General features: G+C 35.9%; 1 protein-coding gene across 1 annotated transcript; it reads right to left on the reverse strand.

Annotated features, from left to right (window-relative positions):
• Window positions 1-1,196: 1,196 nt before the first annotated feature.
• ctsd (cathepsin D) lies at window positions 1,197-16,527 on the reverse strand. Its single transcript, XM_088078876.1, has 9 exons — window positions 16,366-16,527; window positions 11,172-11,328; window positions 8,210-8,333; window positions 8,005-8,123; window positions 7,275-7,474; window positions 5,745-5,867; window positions 4,448-4,592; window positions 3,027-3,125; window positions 1,197-1,760 (listed from the first exon to the last, which is right to left on the reverse strand). The coding sequence occupies exons 1-9, from the start codon at window positions 16,425-16,427 to the stop codon at window positions 1,599-1,601; spliced, it is 1,191 nt and encodes a 396-aa protein (XP_087935002.1). The 5' UTR covers window positions 16,428-16,527; the 3' UTR covers window positions 1,197-1,598.
• Between the last annotated feature and the right edge of the window lie 1,132 nt (window positions 16,528-17,659).

Below are 17,659 nucleotides of genomic sequence, written 5' to 3' on the forward strand. Positions count from 1 at the left end.
CACACTGACATATCCCAGACTGTCAGCAGCTACAAATAAGAATCTACTTTGCATGTAGTATATAAAAAAAAAAATATTTTTTTTGTTTTCAAAACAAAAAAAAGTGACATCATGACAAAAACCTGGCACTTGAAGGGTCACAACTCTAAAAATTAATGAACATTAGATTTTTTTTTTTTAATGATTAGGACTGATGTTGAAAAAAATAAACTTAATAAAAGAAGAAAACAATAATGTATAATATTTGTATAGCCTTATTTTAAAAAGTGCATTTTGTACACAGAGCAGTATGTGTGAGTATTTGACACTGCTTAAAATAATAATGTATAAAAACGTATGTTGCTGCTAAAAATTAACATATCCCAGGCTGTATTAATAATTAAACTAAAATCTTCTCAGCATGTAGTATCTTAAAAATAATTTATTTTTTATGTGCTTTTTTTCATCTTGAAACACGAGAAAAACCTGGCATTTAAAGGGTTAACATTCTTAAAATTAATGAATATTTGATATCTATGATTTGGTTTGTTAAAATTAACAAAATTGAAATAGAAAATGATATTATGTATAATATTTTTTAAAGTTTGATTTTGAAAAGTGCATTTGCGCCAACACAAAATAATAATGTATAAAAAATGAATGTTGCTGCTAAAAACTGACATATCTCAGGCTGTGATGGTAATTTAAAAAAAAAATCTACTTAGTAAGTTTTTAATTCTAAAAATATAGTGACATCATGACAAAAACCTGCCATATGAAGGACTAAAATTCTGAAAATTAATGAATATTTGATTTTTCTGATTAGGATCGATGTTGATTAAAAAAAATAATCTTTATGAAATTAGAAAATAATAAATATGTATAATCTCTTTCTGAATGTGAGTATTTGACACTGCACAAAAAATGTATAAAATTCAATGTTGCTTTTGTTTGTTTTTTTCATATAAAAACAGTGGCGTCGTGGCGAAAAAAAAAGGTATTTAAAAGGTTAAAATTCTGAAAATTAATGAATATTTGATATTTATGATTAGGACTGATGTTGGTTAAAACATGAACTCAGTGAAAGTAGAAAATAATATTAATGTATATTTTTCACAGCCTGATTTTGAAAACTGCGTTGTGTGCAGAGCGATATGAGTGTGGGCACTGAGGGGTTAATGAGATCTGAGGAGCCACAAACAGCTGAGACTCTCTGCTTCTTTTAAAAACTGTTTATTCAGGCCAATCACATTAAGATACACTCAGAGTCAGTAGTTACGGAACAAATTTCCTCCTAAAATGCAAATTAAGTGTTTAAAAACAAATCCCTGATTAAAAAAAAAAAAAAAAAAAAAATCACTTAATGTTTTAAAAACGGGCCGTACCGTTACAATCGACCGCTCCGTGATCACGCACACACCCGTCACACACACACATCAAACGTCCGACCTGCGTCTCTGCTGGAAACCGCACTGATCGTCCCGGTCAGTGCGCTCGGGCTCTACACAAAATCTATCGCTAAAAACGGTTTGATTGCGAAGCAACAGAAAACGTGTGCAGCTCGGGTTTGTGTCTCCGGATTTTTTTTTTTTTTTTAGCTTTGCACTTGAACGTGTTGCTCACTTGGCCTTGGCGAAGCCCACTCTGTTGTTGTCCCGGTCAAAGACGGTGTAGTACTGACCGATGAACACGTCTCCCAGAATCCACAGCGGCCCGGCGGGCGGCGGGATGTCCAGACCCATGAAGCCGCTCAGACACATCGTCTTCCCGCCCTGACTCACCTGCAGAGGTAAAAACACGGAGTCAGAGACGAGCTGCCGAAATGTTTCCAATCAATCAAACCAAAACGAGAACTCCCTCCTCAGAGCCACTCACGCAAAGCTGAGCGCCTTTCACGATATTCGGTTCGTTCGGACAACGCAGGAAAGCTGGCGGCCGCAGCAGGAGGCGGCGACAAAAAGCTCAAATCTTTATCGGTCTGTTCGCAGCCTACAGTTACTGTAAACGTAACCTGGTTCATTTACAGGAATTCTCCCGTAAATCTGCAGCACAGCTGAGTGATCCTGTCTGCCGTTAACCCTTCGGTTCCTTCCTTCGGTGAAATGATTGAAAAACAGACTCTGGACAGTTTATGATGGATGTATGTAAGTCTCACAACATCAACTCTGTTCACAGAAAAGAAACTTCAAATAAAAAAATCTGCGAATTATCGCCATCGACGATGGCGTCAGAGCGAGTCGGGTTTGGCTCGGACACAAATCTAACCAGCATGAATTGCTGGTCAGAACTGGTCAGAACTGGTTAGTCTCGAACGAACCAACAGAGCGGTGAAGAGACGACGCATTTTTGTAGGCCAACCCCGAAGTTAGCATCGCACTGGTTCCCTCATCAAAAACCTTACGGGATTTTCGGTTATCGCCAAAAATGAGCTCTGTGCCGAACACGAGTTTATGGTACTTGCAGGTTTTGTCCGTGATAATCTTCACAGATGAACGTTTGTGTGTTTGAAGCATAAATCAAATCGGCAGAAACAAACAGCTGTTAGGCTATAAACCAACGAGATCGTGGTCACCACGTAGAAAACACTACAAACACGGTAAAAACACGTTCAAACGCAGTCGAAAACATTATAAACAGATAAATGTACAAGTTGGAGCGAGACTCTGTTAAGCTGTAAAGGCTAAAGTGGGTTTGATGAGTTTCGGTGTCGCTGTGACGACGTTTAACGACAAACACTGTCGTCCCATTCAGCCACTTGTTAACGACCGCCTTTTTTTAAAACCTTAAAAGTTCAAAAACGTACTTTATGTTGCAGAGCAACACGTCTAAATATATTTAGCTTGTGTTAACCACAGACCTTATTTAAGGCGTTTTACCGAAAACCCATAAAAAATCCCGGAGACTTTAAGACGAGGGAACCGGAAGAGCTGAAAGGCTAACGGACTTGTGCGTTTTCGGACTCATTACGTCACCGCTCTCTCGCGCAGGACTCGCCTCTCCGTCGCCTCCCGCTGGATCACAAACGTGGCCGCTGAGCTCAGACTCACCTTCAGGATGTACTGCTCTCCGGTCAGAGCGTAGGTCTGCCCGCCGACGCTGAAGCTGATGACCGGCAGCGTTGGGATCTTGTCACAGTTCACCATGTACTGAAACGAGCAGGCAAGAGTTAAACTCGGCACTTTAACGACAACACGGAAAATAAACTCCGGAAACTGCATTTACTTTACAGGGTGATTCGATTTCGTGTTTTCTCAGAGCAACAGTGTTTGTTTGAGTTTCATCTTTTAAAAATCAAAGTTTGTTTGCTTCATCAGAGCGTGTTAAACCCCGCCCCCACAGGCTTTTTTGGCGGTTTTGGGGTTTTGCAGCCTGAAATGTCTCATTTCAGGGGAGCTTTGCATGAAAAATGCAGTGAATGACTCAATGATTTCGGCAATTTTTTTGTAGTAATTTTGTTTTTTTTTAATAATAACCTATTATTTTTTTAATAATAATTTTTAAAAATATTTTTCTGTTATTCAAATATATTCGTTTATCTGTTTTCAGTTCAGGGATTTGGATGTTCTTTTTTTTTTTTTTTAATGTCATTTAAAGGTTTGTAAGAAAAATATGATCAAAAATAAATAAATGAATCCTAAATTAGTTGTTTGGGGTCGGTTTGCTCTGCTCGTCAGGTTTTTAGAAGAAGTCTGTACGTCTCTAACAATTTATCCTCGATAAAAAAAACGTTTATCGTCATAAAAAGTGCATGAAAGAGGTCATCAGGATCAGAAACGGCTGATTCTGCGGCTCTCTCTATGCAGGTTTCCATTCAGCGTATTTTATATTCGCAATTTCAATTTGTGTAATTTGAGGGTTAATGGAAACCCGCCAGTTACGGAGAGACAGCTGAGCAAACCTACACGCTGCACGCATTTTAACCCTTTGAAATCTGAGCAAACGGGCTTAATCTTTTCAACAGAATGGAGAGAAAGGCAACGAGCAACTTTAGAAATGGCCAAAAACATTTGAAATTTGTAAAAAAAAACAAAAAGTAACTTTTGTAACTAAGAAATTAAAAAAAAACAAAAAAAAAAAACAACTAAATTGAATAATAAATGTTTTCCTTTATTGTGCAATAATTTTAAATATATAATCACAACTTGACATTTCTCGAGTTTTTGGAGAATTTTCTAATCGTCTTTATTTTTTTGTTTTGCAGGACATTTCTTGCCAAGTTGCTCATTGCCGTTTTTTTTTTAAATGATTTCTATGTTTTACTTTTTTCTTTTAAAGAAATCAAACAAATTTGTCCACGTTTCAGAGGTTTAAATTCTGAACGCAGCACAAGAAAGCTCATGGTGACGCAGGTCTCAAATGAACCGTTTCAGACATTTTGCAGTAAATTTGTGGCGATTGGACGGACTTCTGTTGCGTTTGTGACGTTGTGACGTCCCGGAGAAACGGACGAATGACGCGTCGGTCTCACCTCGCCCTGGATGAGCGGAGTGGCTCCGATGGCTTTCTGCAGGGCCTTGACCTCGGTGGCGGGACCGGTGATCAGAGACGTCCCCGTGTCCACGATGGCCTCACAGCCGCTCTTACACAGACTCAGCGTGGTGCCCACCGTCATCCTGTCACACACACACACACACACACACACACACACACACACATTTACAATATTTTCTTATCGAGTGAATATTTTTAATTATCTAGGAATTTAAAAAACGCTGATGACGGTCTCCAGAAGCTCGACTCTGATGCGTCCAAATGACTTTTTTACGTTTCTGACTGTCGGACGAAACAAAAACAAAGAAAAGCAGAAAATTTCACGTTTGAGAAGAAAGAAACAACAAAAATATTCTTTCTTAATCTTTCATTTTATCCGTCTGTGTTAAAAGTTTCAGCTGCGAGTTCGTCTTCAGCAGTCGGAGGAACGACGCTCTGCCCGAATTATTACGGTGAGAATAACACGACGACCGTCCAAACTACCGGAACGACAATAAAATAACGATCTGTGTTCGGATGGACCTGCCTGAGGACGTCAAACAGAGACGTCTTTTCAAACAGACTCACCATGTGACGTCACCTGTGTTTATTTACTTATTTATTCTGTTTATTTATTTTTGATTTATTTTTCTTATTTATTTATCTGTTCCGTATTCTTCTGATGCCGTTTTTCTTTTAATTTATTTACTTTTATCTTCTTATCTTTGATCCATTTTCACTGATGCGATGTCTTCTTTATTATTTCTTAAATTATTTTTATAGTCTCTTATTGCTCTTATTTTTATTTTTTTTTAACTTTGTTCATTTAGTACTTTAACTTTTTTAAACTTGATTTTAAATCATTTAAAAAAATCTCTCTGTGCACCTCTTGTCTGCACTTTGGCTAAAGGTGATTTTTATTTGATGATTTTTTGAATAATTTAGTGATTAATTTTATGTTTCTATCTCATCTCTTTTATTGTAAATATGTATCTTTTATTATGTTTTTATATTTGATTGCTCTGTAAAGCAGCATGAAGCAGCCTGCTGGATGAAACCTTTTGTTGAGATCCTGTTTTGTGACTTTTATGACTTTAATTTGCTTTATTCTTGTCGACCTTTTGTTCGGAGTTTTCTTCTTTCCGTTAGACTTCTCTTGACTTTTCTCTGCTCGGCATGTTTGCTGATCTTTATTTTATTATTCCCAGATTTCCCGCCTTTGCTTTGCCTGTTTTTAAAGGCGCCATATAACTAAAATAAAGTTATTCTTGTTGTTTTATTATCTGAGCGCTCACCCGTCCATGTGGACCTGCCAGTACGCCTGCCGGCTGATGTTGACGTAGTTGAAGTCCCCGCTGTAGTATTTTGGGTCGGTTCCTCCGAGCAGCAGCTCACCGCCGGGCTCCGTGTCCGGGTTCCTGAAAAAGAACCACGACATGAAGTCAAACTTTGTCTCAAGTTTCAATCTCAGAAAATCCCTCTCAGAAAAACAGAAATTACTCAAACACAAAGAACACCGAGCATAAACACGGAAGCCAAAAACGTTTTATCACCATGTCGATATCGATAAATATCACGATATACGTCAAATCACTGTTTCTGTCGAGCTCAAAGGTTCCCTTTGACTCCTCAGTGAGACGTGAAGATATCTTAGCCAGTGATGCACGATAATGATTATTTCAATCGATATCGATAAACCGATAATTTCCAGCTTCTCGTGGCCGATAAGATACCGATAACCGATAACTTCTTTTTGAACACGAGCTGCAGCTGAAAAAGGGCTACCGGCAAACGTGCACATGTTCTCTGGAAAATGTTAACCGTTTTTTTGTTAAAAAATGTTTGGGCATTTTTTTCCAAAATGGAAAAAAATGGAAAAAAAATTTTTAAGGAAAAAAATGTTATTTTTATGCAATATTTAAAGAAAATATTTTTTGCTTTTTTCCTCCCTTTAAATTTGCCTTAAAAGCCTGAACTTTTTCTTCAAAAATCACCAGAATGAAACCAATTTTCACAGCCCGAAACTGTAAAAAAACAACACAACGATTTTCAAATTTCTCAACACGACGGCAGCAACATCCGAGTGTCCCAACCAGACTGAACACCAGCTGTGTTTCCTGTTTCTGTGCCTCTGGAGAGAGACGCAGCGTTTCACTGAATATCTGCAGAAAGAAGCTTTTAAAACTGTAACACACTGCAGCCCCGTGTCCACCCGCTTCAGGACAAATCCAAACTCATTTTTGGGGATGATCAGAAGTCAAGTTTGTGCTAAATGCAACTTCAGGTTCTTTCAGGGGTTTGACGGCAGAACGACGATGGCGATGGGTTAAGCAGACCCGTCGTCACATCACAACGAGGACGACGAAACCAAATTACGAAAACACAAAACATTTTATTACTGTGGGCTTTAAGGCGAACACGGGCACGATTTCTCTAAAACATTTTGGCCTTTTTTTGTGATTAAAAAAAAGCTTTATTTGGGTTTAAGTTTTAAGAAAACATGTAGGTTTTCTAAAAAAAAAAAAAACAATTGGCAATTTTTTTCTTTCTCACTTTTAAAGAAAAAAAACTGTTGATCTTTTAAAATTAATTTTAGGTGATTTTTGTAGAAAATATTTTATCTTTTTTTCCCCTTAAAATACGTTTCTAAACTTTCTAAACTTACGCATGTTTTCTTCAAAAATCATCAACACCATTTATCACAGCCACAAACTGTAAATTAATCAATATATGAAATAAATAAATAAATACATTTAAAAATATATATCTGAGTGTCCAAAGAGGCTGAATGAAAAGAGCTCGGCTAAAAGCGTTCAGTTTCTCACCTGTTCAGGTAGAAGGAGAAGACGTTCTTCTCCAGCTTCTTCTGGCTCATGATGTTGTCAAAGACCGGAGCCACGCCGTCCACAGAGATGCGCGGGTACGCCATGCCGAGGATCCCATCGAACTTGGCTGCGATGAAGGTCACGCCGGGCTGCTTGATGGCTTCGCCGAAAAGCTGATTTTCCACAGATATGTCGCCAATCTGGAAAAGACGGGAAAAAAAGCACTTAGGGCTCACTCTAATAATACACACAAAAATAGGCTTTTCAAAAAACAACCTTTAAAAATGATTACACAGTACTATTTTCTCAGTCCTAATTATAAATATCAAATATTCATTAATTTTCTGAATTTTAACCCTTTAAATGCCAGGGTTTTCTTATTATGCCACTCATTTTTTTAAGACAAACAACACAAAAAACGGTTTATTTTCAATATACTACATGCAAAGTAGATTTTGGGGGATTTTCACAGTCTGGGAAATGTCCATGATGAGCAGCAACATTGAATTTAATACATTATCGTTTTTTGTGCAGTGTCACATGCTCACACTCAAACCGCTCTGCACACAAGAAGCACTTTTCAAAATCAGGCTATAAAAAATATTATACTTTAATAGTTTATTTCTTTAACCAACATCCGTCCAAATCAGAAACACCAAATGGTACGGTAATGCTACGGTGAACGTAACAATCGTTCTTCCGGTGACGTTAACGTGTGAGATGAACGTACCGTGCACGTGTCCTGGCTGAGGTAGCCCGACAAGCTGCCGCTCCCGTACTGGATGGCGAACTCGGTGCCGTTCTTCACGTACGTGCTGGACTTGCCGGAATTATATTTGTGGTGAAGCCCTGAGAAAAGCAGACAAACGCTCAAACATTTAACCTTTTCACTTCACGGCCGACACGCGGGACTGTATCTGTGACGGCGGACTCACAGCAGGCGATGTCCGTGAACGAGCAGTGGACGGACGGCACCCACAGGTTAGAGGAGCCCGTGTCAAAAACCACGGTGAAGAGCTGAGGGGGCGTCCCCAGGCCGATCTCCCCGTAATACTGCGCCTGGACACAAAAAGAATAATCCTGATTATCGACAGGGTTCATACGCTTTCTTACCAAAACATTTCCAGGATTTTTCAGCAAATTTTAAATAAAGATATATATATATATATATATATATATATAATATTTTGTTTTTAATATAGTTTTTTTTAAATAATGAAACGGAATATTTAAGCAAAACTTAGGGACCGTTCGTTATTTATGAGACTTTTTCTTTTTAAATAAAAACTTTTGGTTTTTTCTTTGAACGTTTTTGGTGATTTCTAAGTTTTTTGTAATTTACAATGAAAACATTTTCAACATAAAGTTTTTTTTCACAATTAAAAAAAAGAAAATTTGCAACTTTTGAAGACAAAAATGTAGTGTTTTTATTTTATTGCCGATCTTTAAATAAATAATAGGCATTTTTTCTTTGAAAGATTTGGGCCATTTTCTTCTGTTATCTGTTTTTTGAGCAACTTTTATTTATTTTTATTTATTTTTTTGGCAAGTTTTACAGAAAATCTGAATGCTTTACTTAAAAAAATTTTTTTTTCCTTTAACAATTTTTGGTAATTTTTAAGAAAATTATCTGCCATTTCTTTACTTTAAAATCTGCACATTTTCTATAAAAAAAACACCAAAATGACCGTTTATCACACCGAGAAACTGTAGAAACAGAAATTATTGTTGGATTTGAAACATTTCTGATGGTCTCTGATCCTTTTGTGTGATATTATACAGGTTTGTGAAACAAAATTGAAAAACGTTGAGGGTATATTTTCGTTTTCCAAGCCTGGAAATTGACTGACTTTTCCAGATTTTTCATGACTGTAAGATCCTTGTATCAGTATCAGTATCTTGAGAGCTTGAGAAGATTATCAGGTCTTTCCAGGACTTAAAAACCTGAGCAGTAAATAAATCTATGAGCGAGAACACAAAGTCCTCCGGCTGATCTTGCGTGTTCGGAACAGAGATTAGAGTAATCCCTCTCAGCAGAAAACTGCTCATTTCTTAAACTCAAACTCAAAAACAACAAACGCTCGGTCGCCGCGTCTGTTTTAGTCCCGTCGGTGACGAGGACTCTGAGCCGCTCCGTGAGCGTCGGCAGGTCACAAAGCTCCTGAGTCATCGTGTCCGTAAATCGCTGGTTTCGCCGTTACGGTGACACAACAAACGATGACTCCACAAACTCGGAGCTGAAGAAACTTCTGCTTCATGTGACTGAAAGTCGAATCAAACCGTCAGACTCAGCGAGTTCTGCAAAATTCACCCAGAGCTCAGAGAGCACTTCCTCTTTTACCGCAATATTTCAGGGCTGAAGGTCCGAGTTTATTCTGTCGTGGTTTTCTGTTGGTTTGTACAAATTAAGCCGCTTTAATATTTAACACACTCACACGAAATGAGCTCTTCAAAAACCAGGCTTTAAAAAATATTAGGAATTAATATTATTTTCTGCTTCAATTAAGTTATTTTTTTAACCAACATCAGTCCTGATTAGAAATATCAGATATTTGTTAGTTTTTGGGGTTTTTTTAGAATTAACCCTTTAAATGCCACATTTTTGTCAGGATGACACTATGTTTATAGATGACAAAAATACACAAAGCCATTCACTATATGCTAAATATATATATTTTTTTGCTAATCGCAGCCTGGGATAACCCTTTAAATGCCAGATGAATTATTTCCACTATACTACACACTAAGTAGATTATTATTTTTTATTATCACAGCCTGAGATATGTCAGTGATTAGCAACATTTTTATACATTTTTTTTGTGTGCAAATATTTACACTCATACACTCACGCTGCACATAAAATACTATTTTCAACATCAGGCTATAAAAAATATTAACATTATTTTCTGCTTTCATTGACTCATTTTTTTTTTTTTTTTAAATCAACATCAGTCCTAATCATAAATATTAAATATTCATTTATTTTCTGAATTTTAACCTTTTAAATGGCAGGTTTTTGTCATGATGCCACTATGTTTATTTATTTATTTATTTTTTTTTAAAGCTAAATAAAATAAATTATTTTGAATATACTACATTCAGAGTAGATTGTTTTATATAGTCCATCTTTAGCCTTATTTTTGTTAATAATTTCAATGGGTTTCATTTCATTTTCCATCTTATGTTATGCATTCTGTGCATTTAAATTTTATTTTATCTTTCTTTTACTAGTATTTTAAAGTGGGTTTTATCCATGTGAAGATGCATTTTTTTATTAGGATCTTATGTATACATGCAGGTTTTATTATGTCTTATGTCATTTTTTGTGAAGGGCTTGTTGCATTAATTTTTTTGTCTTGGAAAGCATTTCTTGTATGAGAGTTGCTATAAAAATAAAGTTTATTATTAGTATTCTACTTTTCCCTATAAAAAATAAACGTTAAAAAAAGATTATCAGGTGATTTATCGATGTTTCACGCTCTCCTCCATCACCATGTTGACAGGCTGCCTCGTGTTTTCACTGAAGATAAAGCTGATTTCTTAAAACACGGTAAAACTGAGAGCAAACAAACAAACGTGGTGTCAGCTGACGAGGATCAAGAGGCTCACAGATCAGCTCTGAGTCAGCCGTCATGTGGTTTCCTGCCGTCGCTCTCAGCTGCATCACTTAAAGCTGATTTCAGTCTGCAGCAGAGTGATTCACTGTGAAATAATTAACAAAAGCTGTCTGCAGAGGAGTTTTTTGCTCTTGACGGGCAAAGTCGAATTTTCATTTGGCGAGGAGGATTTAGAGGAAAAAGGCCACAGAAAGACAAGAGCAGCTTTGTTGCGGCGCATTAGGGCGAAAGCGAAGACTTAAAGGGTCCACGGGTCAGCGGTTTGGAGAGTGACGCTTACGTCAAGGTAGTTCTTCAGGGCCTCTGGGGTGGGTCCGCCGCCGGAGGGGAAGCCAAAGTTGTACTTAAGGGAGTGTTTGTCGGCCAGGAGCTCCGCGGCGCTTTTCCCCGAGTCGGTCAGCTCGCGTCTGATGGAACGGAATTTCTTTAAGGGAATTCTGAAAGAGACGAAACGTTAAAAAAGGTGATTTAGGACTTTTTTTGACCCAGAGCACTGAAAAGACGGAGCTAAGGGATCCAAAATCCACCGGCTCAGTTTACTCACAGATCACTAAAATCTGGAAAAACTAACAGCAGCTTTGAAAAATAACATCCTACGAGAACACCTGCCGCCCGTTTTTACAAAACCTGCAGCGCCGATCCGTCTGTTTCCACACACCGTCCTAACACACGTCTCACAGCAGCTCTTTTTTTACAAAGACAAACAAGAAATCACAGTGAGCAGTTTGTCCCGACAGCCCGTCTTTCTGCCGCCGTCTCGTCCGCTCGGTCCTGAGTCGTCTTGTTTGTCTTGCGTGTCAAATGTGAAAACAGGTACTGTGTATTTTATATTTATACTGTGTAAATCTGTAAAAACACAGATTAAAAAATAAAAGTAATGAGCATTTATCCACGTTAGAATAATATTATAAAATATAAATACAGTGGAAAATTTGAACATGGAAAAGAGAAAATAAGAGAAATGATCAGGGGCCGACCGATGTCAGTTTTTAAGGGCCGATCTGGATAATTAGTATTTAAGGAACCTGATAGCCGATATTTGGAACCTAAATGCATTTATAATAAAAAATTAAAATATTTTGGTAAATATTTACCATTTGGACTCAAACAAACTCCAACACAAATATCTGTTTAAATGCATTTAGCAAATTTAATCAAAACTGAAACTTTTAAGTTCCCACCAACTTTTTTAAAATAAAGTCCAGCAAAAATTTAAATAAATAATAAAAATATCTCCCTGAGGTTTTATAAAGAAAAAAATCCTCCCATACTGATGTTTTCTTTGCACTTATTCATTTAAAACAAAATGCCGATACAGATAATCGGCAAAATGCCAAATTTAAACAACCAGACGGATAATCTGTCGACCCCTAAAAATGATCACACAAACAAACAAACACATATTTACAGACAATAAAACATAAAGAAAAATAAACGGTCAAACACGTGGTGACGTGGTTTACGTACTCCAGAAGGACTGAAAAAATTATTTCATCCAAAAATCACTGAATTCTCCATAACTCATTGAATTTTAACAAACCAGCTTTCTTATTAATCTAAACCTAAACTCCACCTGATGAAACTTATGTGCATACGCCCACAAAAACAAATATCTACAGTTCTTCATTATCATTTACGGGGAATAAAATGCAAACACAACCTGCGGCCGAGCAGATAAGATTCGAACCAAATTCTTCGTCTTATCTGCAGTTTTCCTTCAGTGTTGCAAAATACACTTAACTGCTGCACAAACGCAGCGGCGCCTCGAAAACATGCTCTTATTAACACGTTAATGACAACAAGCTGCAGGTTTATTAGGTTCACTCAGAACATTAATGCAGCCTAATTTACCCCGACGGTCCACAGACAAAAACACTCACGTTTCAAACTTTCTGTGATCGTTCACAGATCAGTGTAACCACATGTGGGAGTTATGAGGGTAAATTCTGTTAACTGCTGTTTGAGTTTAGATTTGTAAAGTAAAAAATGCGACTTTTTCACAGAAGAGCTCGACTCATTTTAACAAAAATAAATCAAAAGATAAATAAATGAAATAAGAAAGAATGTTTGTGGCAATAAAGACTTTGCAGATTCAGTGTTGTTTTTACGAATTATTATTATTTTATTATTATTAGCGTAAATCATGTTAATCTACATTTTGCAAAAAGGTAAGAAAGGTGGACTTTCATGCAGAGGAGTTTGACGCATTTTGACAAAAATAAATTCAACTAGAAAGATCTTTTTTTGGATCTAAAGACTTTGCAAATTCAGATTTAAGACTATTTAAAAGTCTTAAAAGACCCCAAATTTATTTAAAAATAAAACAATGAGACTTTTTTAGTGGCTGCAGACACACCGAGTTCGACAGTCCTGCAATAAATCCGAAAGTTTGTGGTGCAGTTGAAGTGTTTTGTGTCACAAAGTGAGGTTTTCATTTATTTATCTGACTCTCAACGGTCACGAAGGGACGATTTACTGCAGGAACGTTTATTACTCTGCATTCGTTTTAGCTCGGCAAACCTTCTGCATTTTTCATTTTCCTATAAAGTTATTAAATATATGAAACTAAGAGCAAACATGAATCAGAATAAGGTTTAATATCACGCAGTGTTGGGTATTTACTTTGGTTTTTGGTGTGTAGATTAAACACACAATAAACTCAGTAAAGGAAATTAAAATAAGACAGAAAAACACTCAAGAATATAAACATACAAAGAAAAATTACAAAAAGAAAATGAAAAAGGCACTTTAAAAAAAGTACTTTAACTTAACAGTTATGTAAAATATAGCAGTTTCAGAATAAAGGATGTACAAAAATATCCATGAAAAGCAGATCCATTGACACTGCAGTCGAACTGCTGATAGCGTTAAATTAACTGTCTAAACAGACTCCAAAAAGCTTTTTCAGGAATCGAACGTTCGGCTCTCTAAACTCTAAAACACTCGGCTGTCATGTTGTTACACTTTGGTTTTTGTAAAGCAGGATGTCGAAAATCTCACAGTTACCACTGATAACAATCTTTATATCCTGAGAACATGCAATGACTCTGCATCGAGGGAGAAGAAACGCAAACTGAGACTCACCGCAGCCTGAAATATTGCATAATAGTGTTCGCTTACTAAAAAACAAAATTAAGTATTTGTAGATTAAAATAAAGCAAAGTAAAACAGCTGCAAAGTGCTTCACAATAAAAACATTTAGCACAAAATATTAAAAAGGTAGATTACAAGAAATTAAAAAATAGCAACAAATAAAAGCAAAAAATTAAAAATTAATTAATTAATAATAGAAAAAAAAGTAAAAAAAAAAAAAAAAAAGCAAAAAATAAATATTAATTCAATTTAGAAACACAAGGGTTTATAGGTGAGTCTTAAAAAGTTTGTAGTTTACAGGCAATAACAGCAAAATCGCAGACTGTCATTAAAATAAATGATTAAAATAAAGCACAACAAAACCGCGCTTCACAAAAAAGCATTTAGTACAACAGATTCGATGTCTAGAAATTGAAAAAAATACTAATAAAAAACAGAAAAAAGAAATTAGTTTAGAAATGTAAGGGAATATCAGTCTTAAAAAGTGCTTCACAACAAAAGCATTTAGCCCCAAAAACTAAAAAGGCAGATTATGAGAAATCTGAACATACAGTTTCAGCATGGTTTAAGTATGTTTTAGGTCTGACCGGTTCTGTGAGCGCTGCAGGGCGGGAACAGTACGCAGGCGTGAACAGGCCACGCCCTTTATTTTACTTCACCATCACCCAGAAGTCTTTGGACTCGTGCGCTGTGACTGCAGAGCCACGAGAAAACAACAGCTTTAAATCTGCCAAATACAACATCACGAGGAGTGTATATATATATATATATATATATATATATATATATATATATATATATATATACACACATATATATAAAATTAATAGATAAGATAGTCTGGACACATAAGACATTGCATTTGCCAGTCAAAGGAGAATTTCTGTCACCACAGACAATAAAATCTTCTTCAATCTATCTATAAAATACCCAAAAACTATGTTGAAAAAAATAAAAGCCAAACATTTGAGAAAAAGGGCCAACAACAACACTAACAGGAATATTTTCTAAAACTAGCCAACAATTTTTTAAAAATTTGACAAGACAGAAGATTTGAGAAGCCAAACACAACAAAAGTGCTTCCCCTCCCTCTCATAAATAACCAACAGTCCCTCAGCTGTGTGTCTATTTTTGTCAAAGTACATTAGAGCAACAACAAACAGCCTGATGCACCTACAGAAGGACAAACACACAAACAGCTTAACCCTTTGAGGACTGAGCAAACTGGCTTGATGCCTTTCAAACACTTAAAGGTAAAGAGCAACAAGAAACCTCAGAGGTGACCCAAAAAAGCAAAAATACAAGGAAACTAGGAAACAACAAAACAAGTGACAGAAACATAAAAGTAAATGGCCCAAAAAGGGATATATATATATATATATATATATATATATATATATATATATATATATATATATAGATAGAGAGAGAGAGAGAGAGAGAGAGAGAGAGAGTAATACTTCTGTAAAATAATTTTAATTATAAAATTGTAATAATGAATTGTCAGAATTATAATATAGTTTCTTTGAGATTTTATCCCAGCTTCTTTAAAAATAATTATCATAATCTACTTATTACTTATTAATTTGTGGAACATTTCTTGACATGTTGCTCATTGCTTTTCCCCCCAAGTTTTTAAAAAAATAAAATGTCGATTCAGGTTTCAGGGTTGAAATGAAAACAAACCTTTTTTTAAAGACAAAAATTATTTATTTTAATTCTCATTAATTATTATAAATCATGTTTTATATTTCATTATTTTTTTTATATGAATTTGTAACAATTACATTTTTTTCTGGATATTTTTTTAAAAAAATAATCAAAATCTACTAATTTATTGCAATTTGTGAACATTTCTTGCCATGATGCTCATTGCATTTTCCCCAAAAAGATTTTGAAGGTTTACATACTCGTGATGGTGTTTAAACGCAGCACAAAAAAGTGGTGTCGATCCGGGTTTCAAAGGGTTAAACAACAACAACAGCAGCAAAAAATAAATAAAAAACCACCACAGACGCCACCAGTCTGCTGGACTGGTTTCTGGAAGCGTCTCCACACAGAGACGACGGGACCAGAGCCAGAAATAAACCAGTTTATGTGTCACAAGATCATCGCTGTTTCAGACATTAGAGCCAGCAGCTAACGGTGATTAGCCTGACGTTAGCTCCGAGGACAAGCAGCTAAATCAGCTGTTAGCTAACAGCCGCCTCATTCACGCAGTATGTTTTCAATGAGCAACAATGATGAGGATTTAATCACTGTCCTAACGTGTTAGTCAGATGACAGTCAGCACCGTGCAGATCGCGCGCTAGCTCGCATTAGTTGGCAAACTTCGCGTTTTAAAAACATTTATTTTTAAAGGTCGTGTTTTATTTTCTTACCGGATCAGCGCGTCGCCGCTGAGCGCTAACGAGGCGAACACGAACAGCAGCAGAAGCTTCATCGTTACAGCTGATTGATTTCAAAACCACGAACAAAACAACAACAATGACTGAGCAGCTTCACACCGACGGCGACTTTTATCAGCTGACTGCAGGAGCGGAGCTCCGTCACGTGAGCCGGATCCGCTCCGGTGACGTCACATCCGGGCGTTATTTTTTAAAAAGTTGTTAAATTAGGTTAAATTCTTTAAAATTAGGTTTTTAAAAATAGTAAACCAACGAATTTCAAATATAAGTTTATATTAAATGTAGTGCTTTAATGCATCGAATCAATTTCGTAATTTTAGGTTGATAAAATTTTTTATACTGGATTAAATTCTTTAAAATTAAGTTTAAAAAAAATTAACCATCAAATTTAAAATATAACTATATATTAAATATATATATATATATATTAAAGCGCTTTAAAATGTCGAATCAATTTCATTATTTTAAATTCAATTTTTTTTATTTAAATATATTTTATTTGCACACAGAAATTCAGTCAGTTTCTTAATTTTAATCTTTGCTTCTAGTATAACACTTTTTGCAAAGTAACTTTCAGCTGTTACATAAATGCAGTGAAGTAAAAGTACAAAATATCCCTCTGAGATGCAGTAAAAGTTTGCAGTAGGATAAAAAGAAAACACAAGTATCTTAAATTTGCTAAATCATTTAGCACAGTAAATGTATTTTTTCCACCACTGGTGCTTTCACAAACATGTTTTCCACCTAATTTATAATTTCTCTGCCTATAAGTGATGTTTTCCATCGGGTGAAATATTCAGTGGAGGTAATCATGATTAAAACATGATAAAGGTTACTGTCGTCTCAGCAGGTATGTTGCCGGAGACACGCAGGTGTGCACTTTTCTTGATTACATGACCTTTGTGTTTGCTGAAAATGCTTGAGGTGAGATTCCTCCTATAGAGCTTTAGTTTGCATAAATCTCATCACACCTCGTTTCTCTTTTGTAGCTGTATTTCTGTTAATATGTTGTTTTTTTAAATGTCATTATACCACTTATTTATTCTTTTGTTGCTGCATTTCTGCTGTTTTGTTTCAGCAGAAATATGTAAATCATATCAGTCAAATAAAATCTGCTTTTTAATATTTAGTAATAGCAACAGTATCGCAGACTGAACAGCTGGTGGCGCCCTCGTCCCACAAATCAGACACGGACGTCCTCCAGGATTTTCCTTCAGTGATCAGACTCAGACTTTTGTCTTATTAAACCTGACGGAGGAAACTCTGA

This window comes from Plectropomus leopardus, chromosome 1 (genome assembly GCF_026936395.1).
Source record: "Plectropomus leopardus strain MGB_pleo_1.0 chromosome 1, ASM2693639v1, whole genome shotgun sequence".
NCBI lineage: Eukaryota > Metazoa > Chordata > Actinopteri > Perciformes > Serranidae > Plectropomus > Plectropomus leopardus.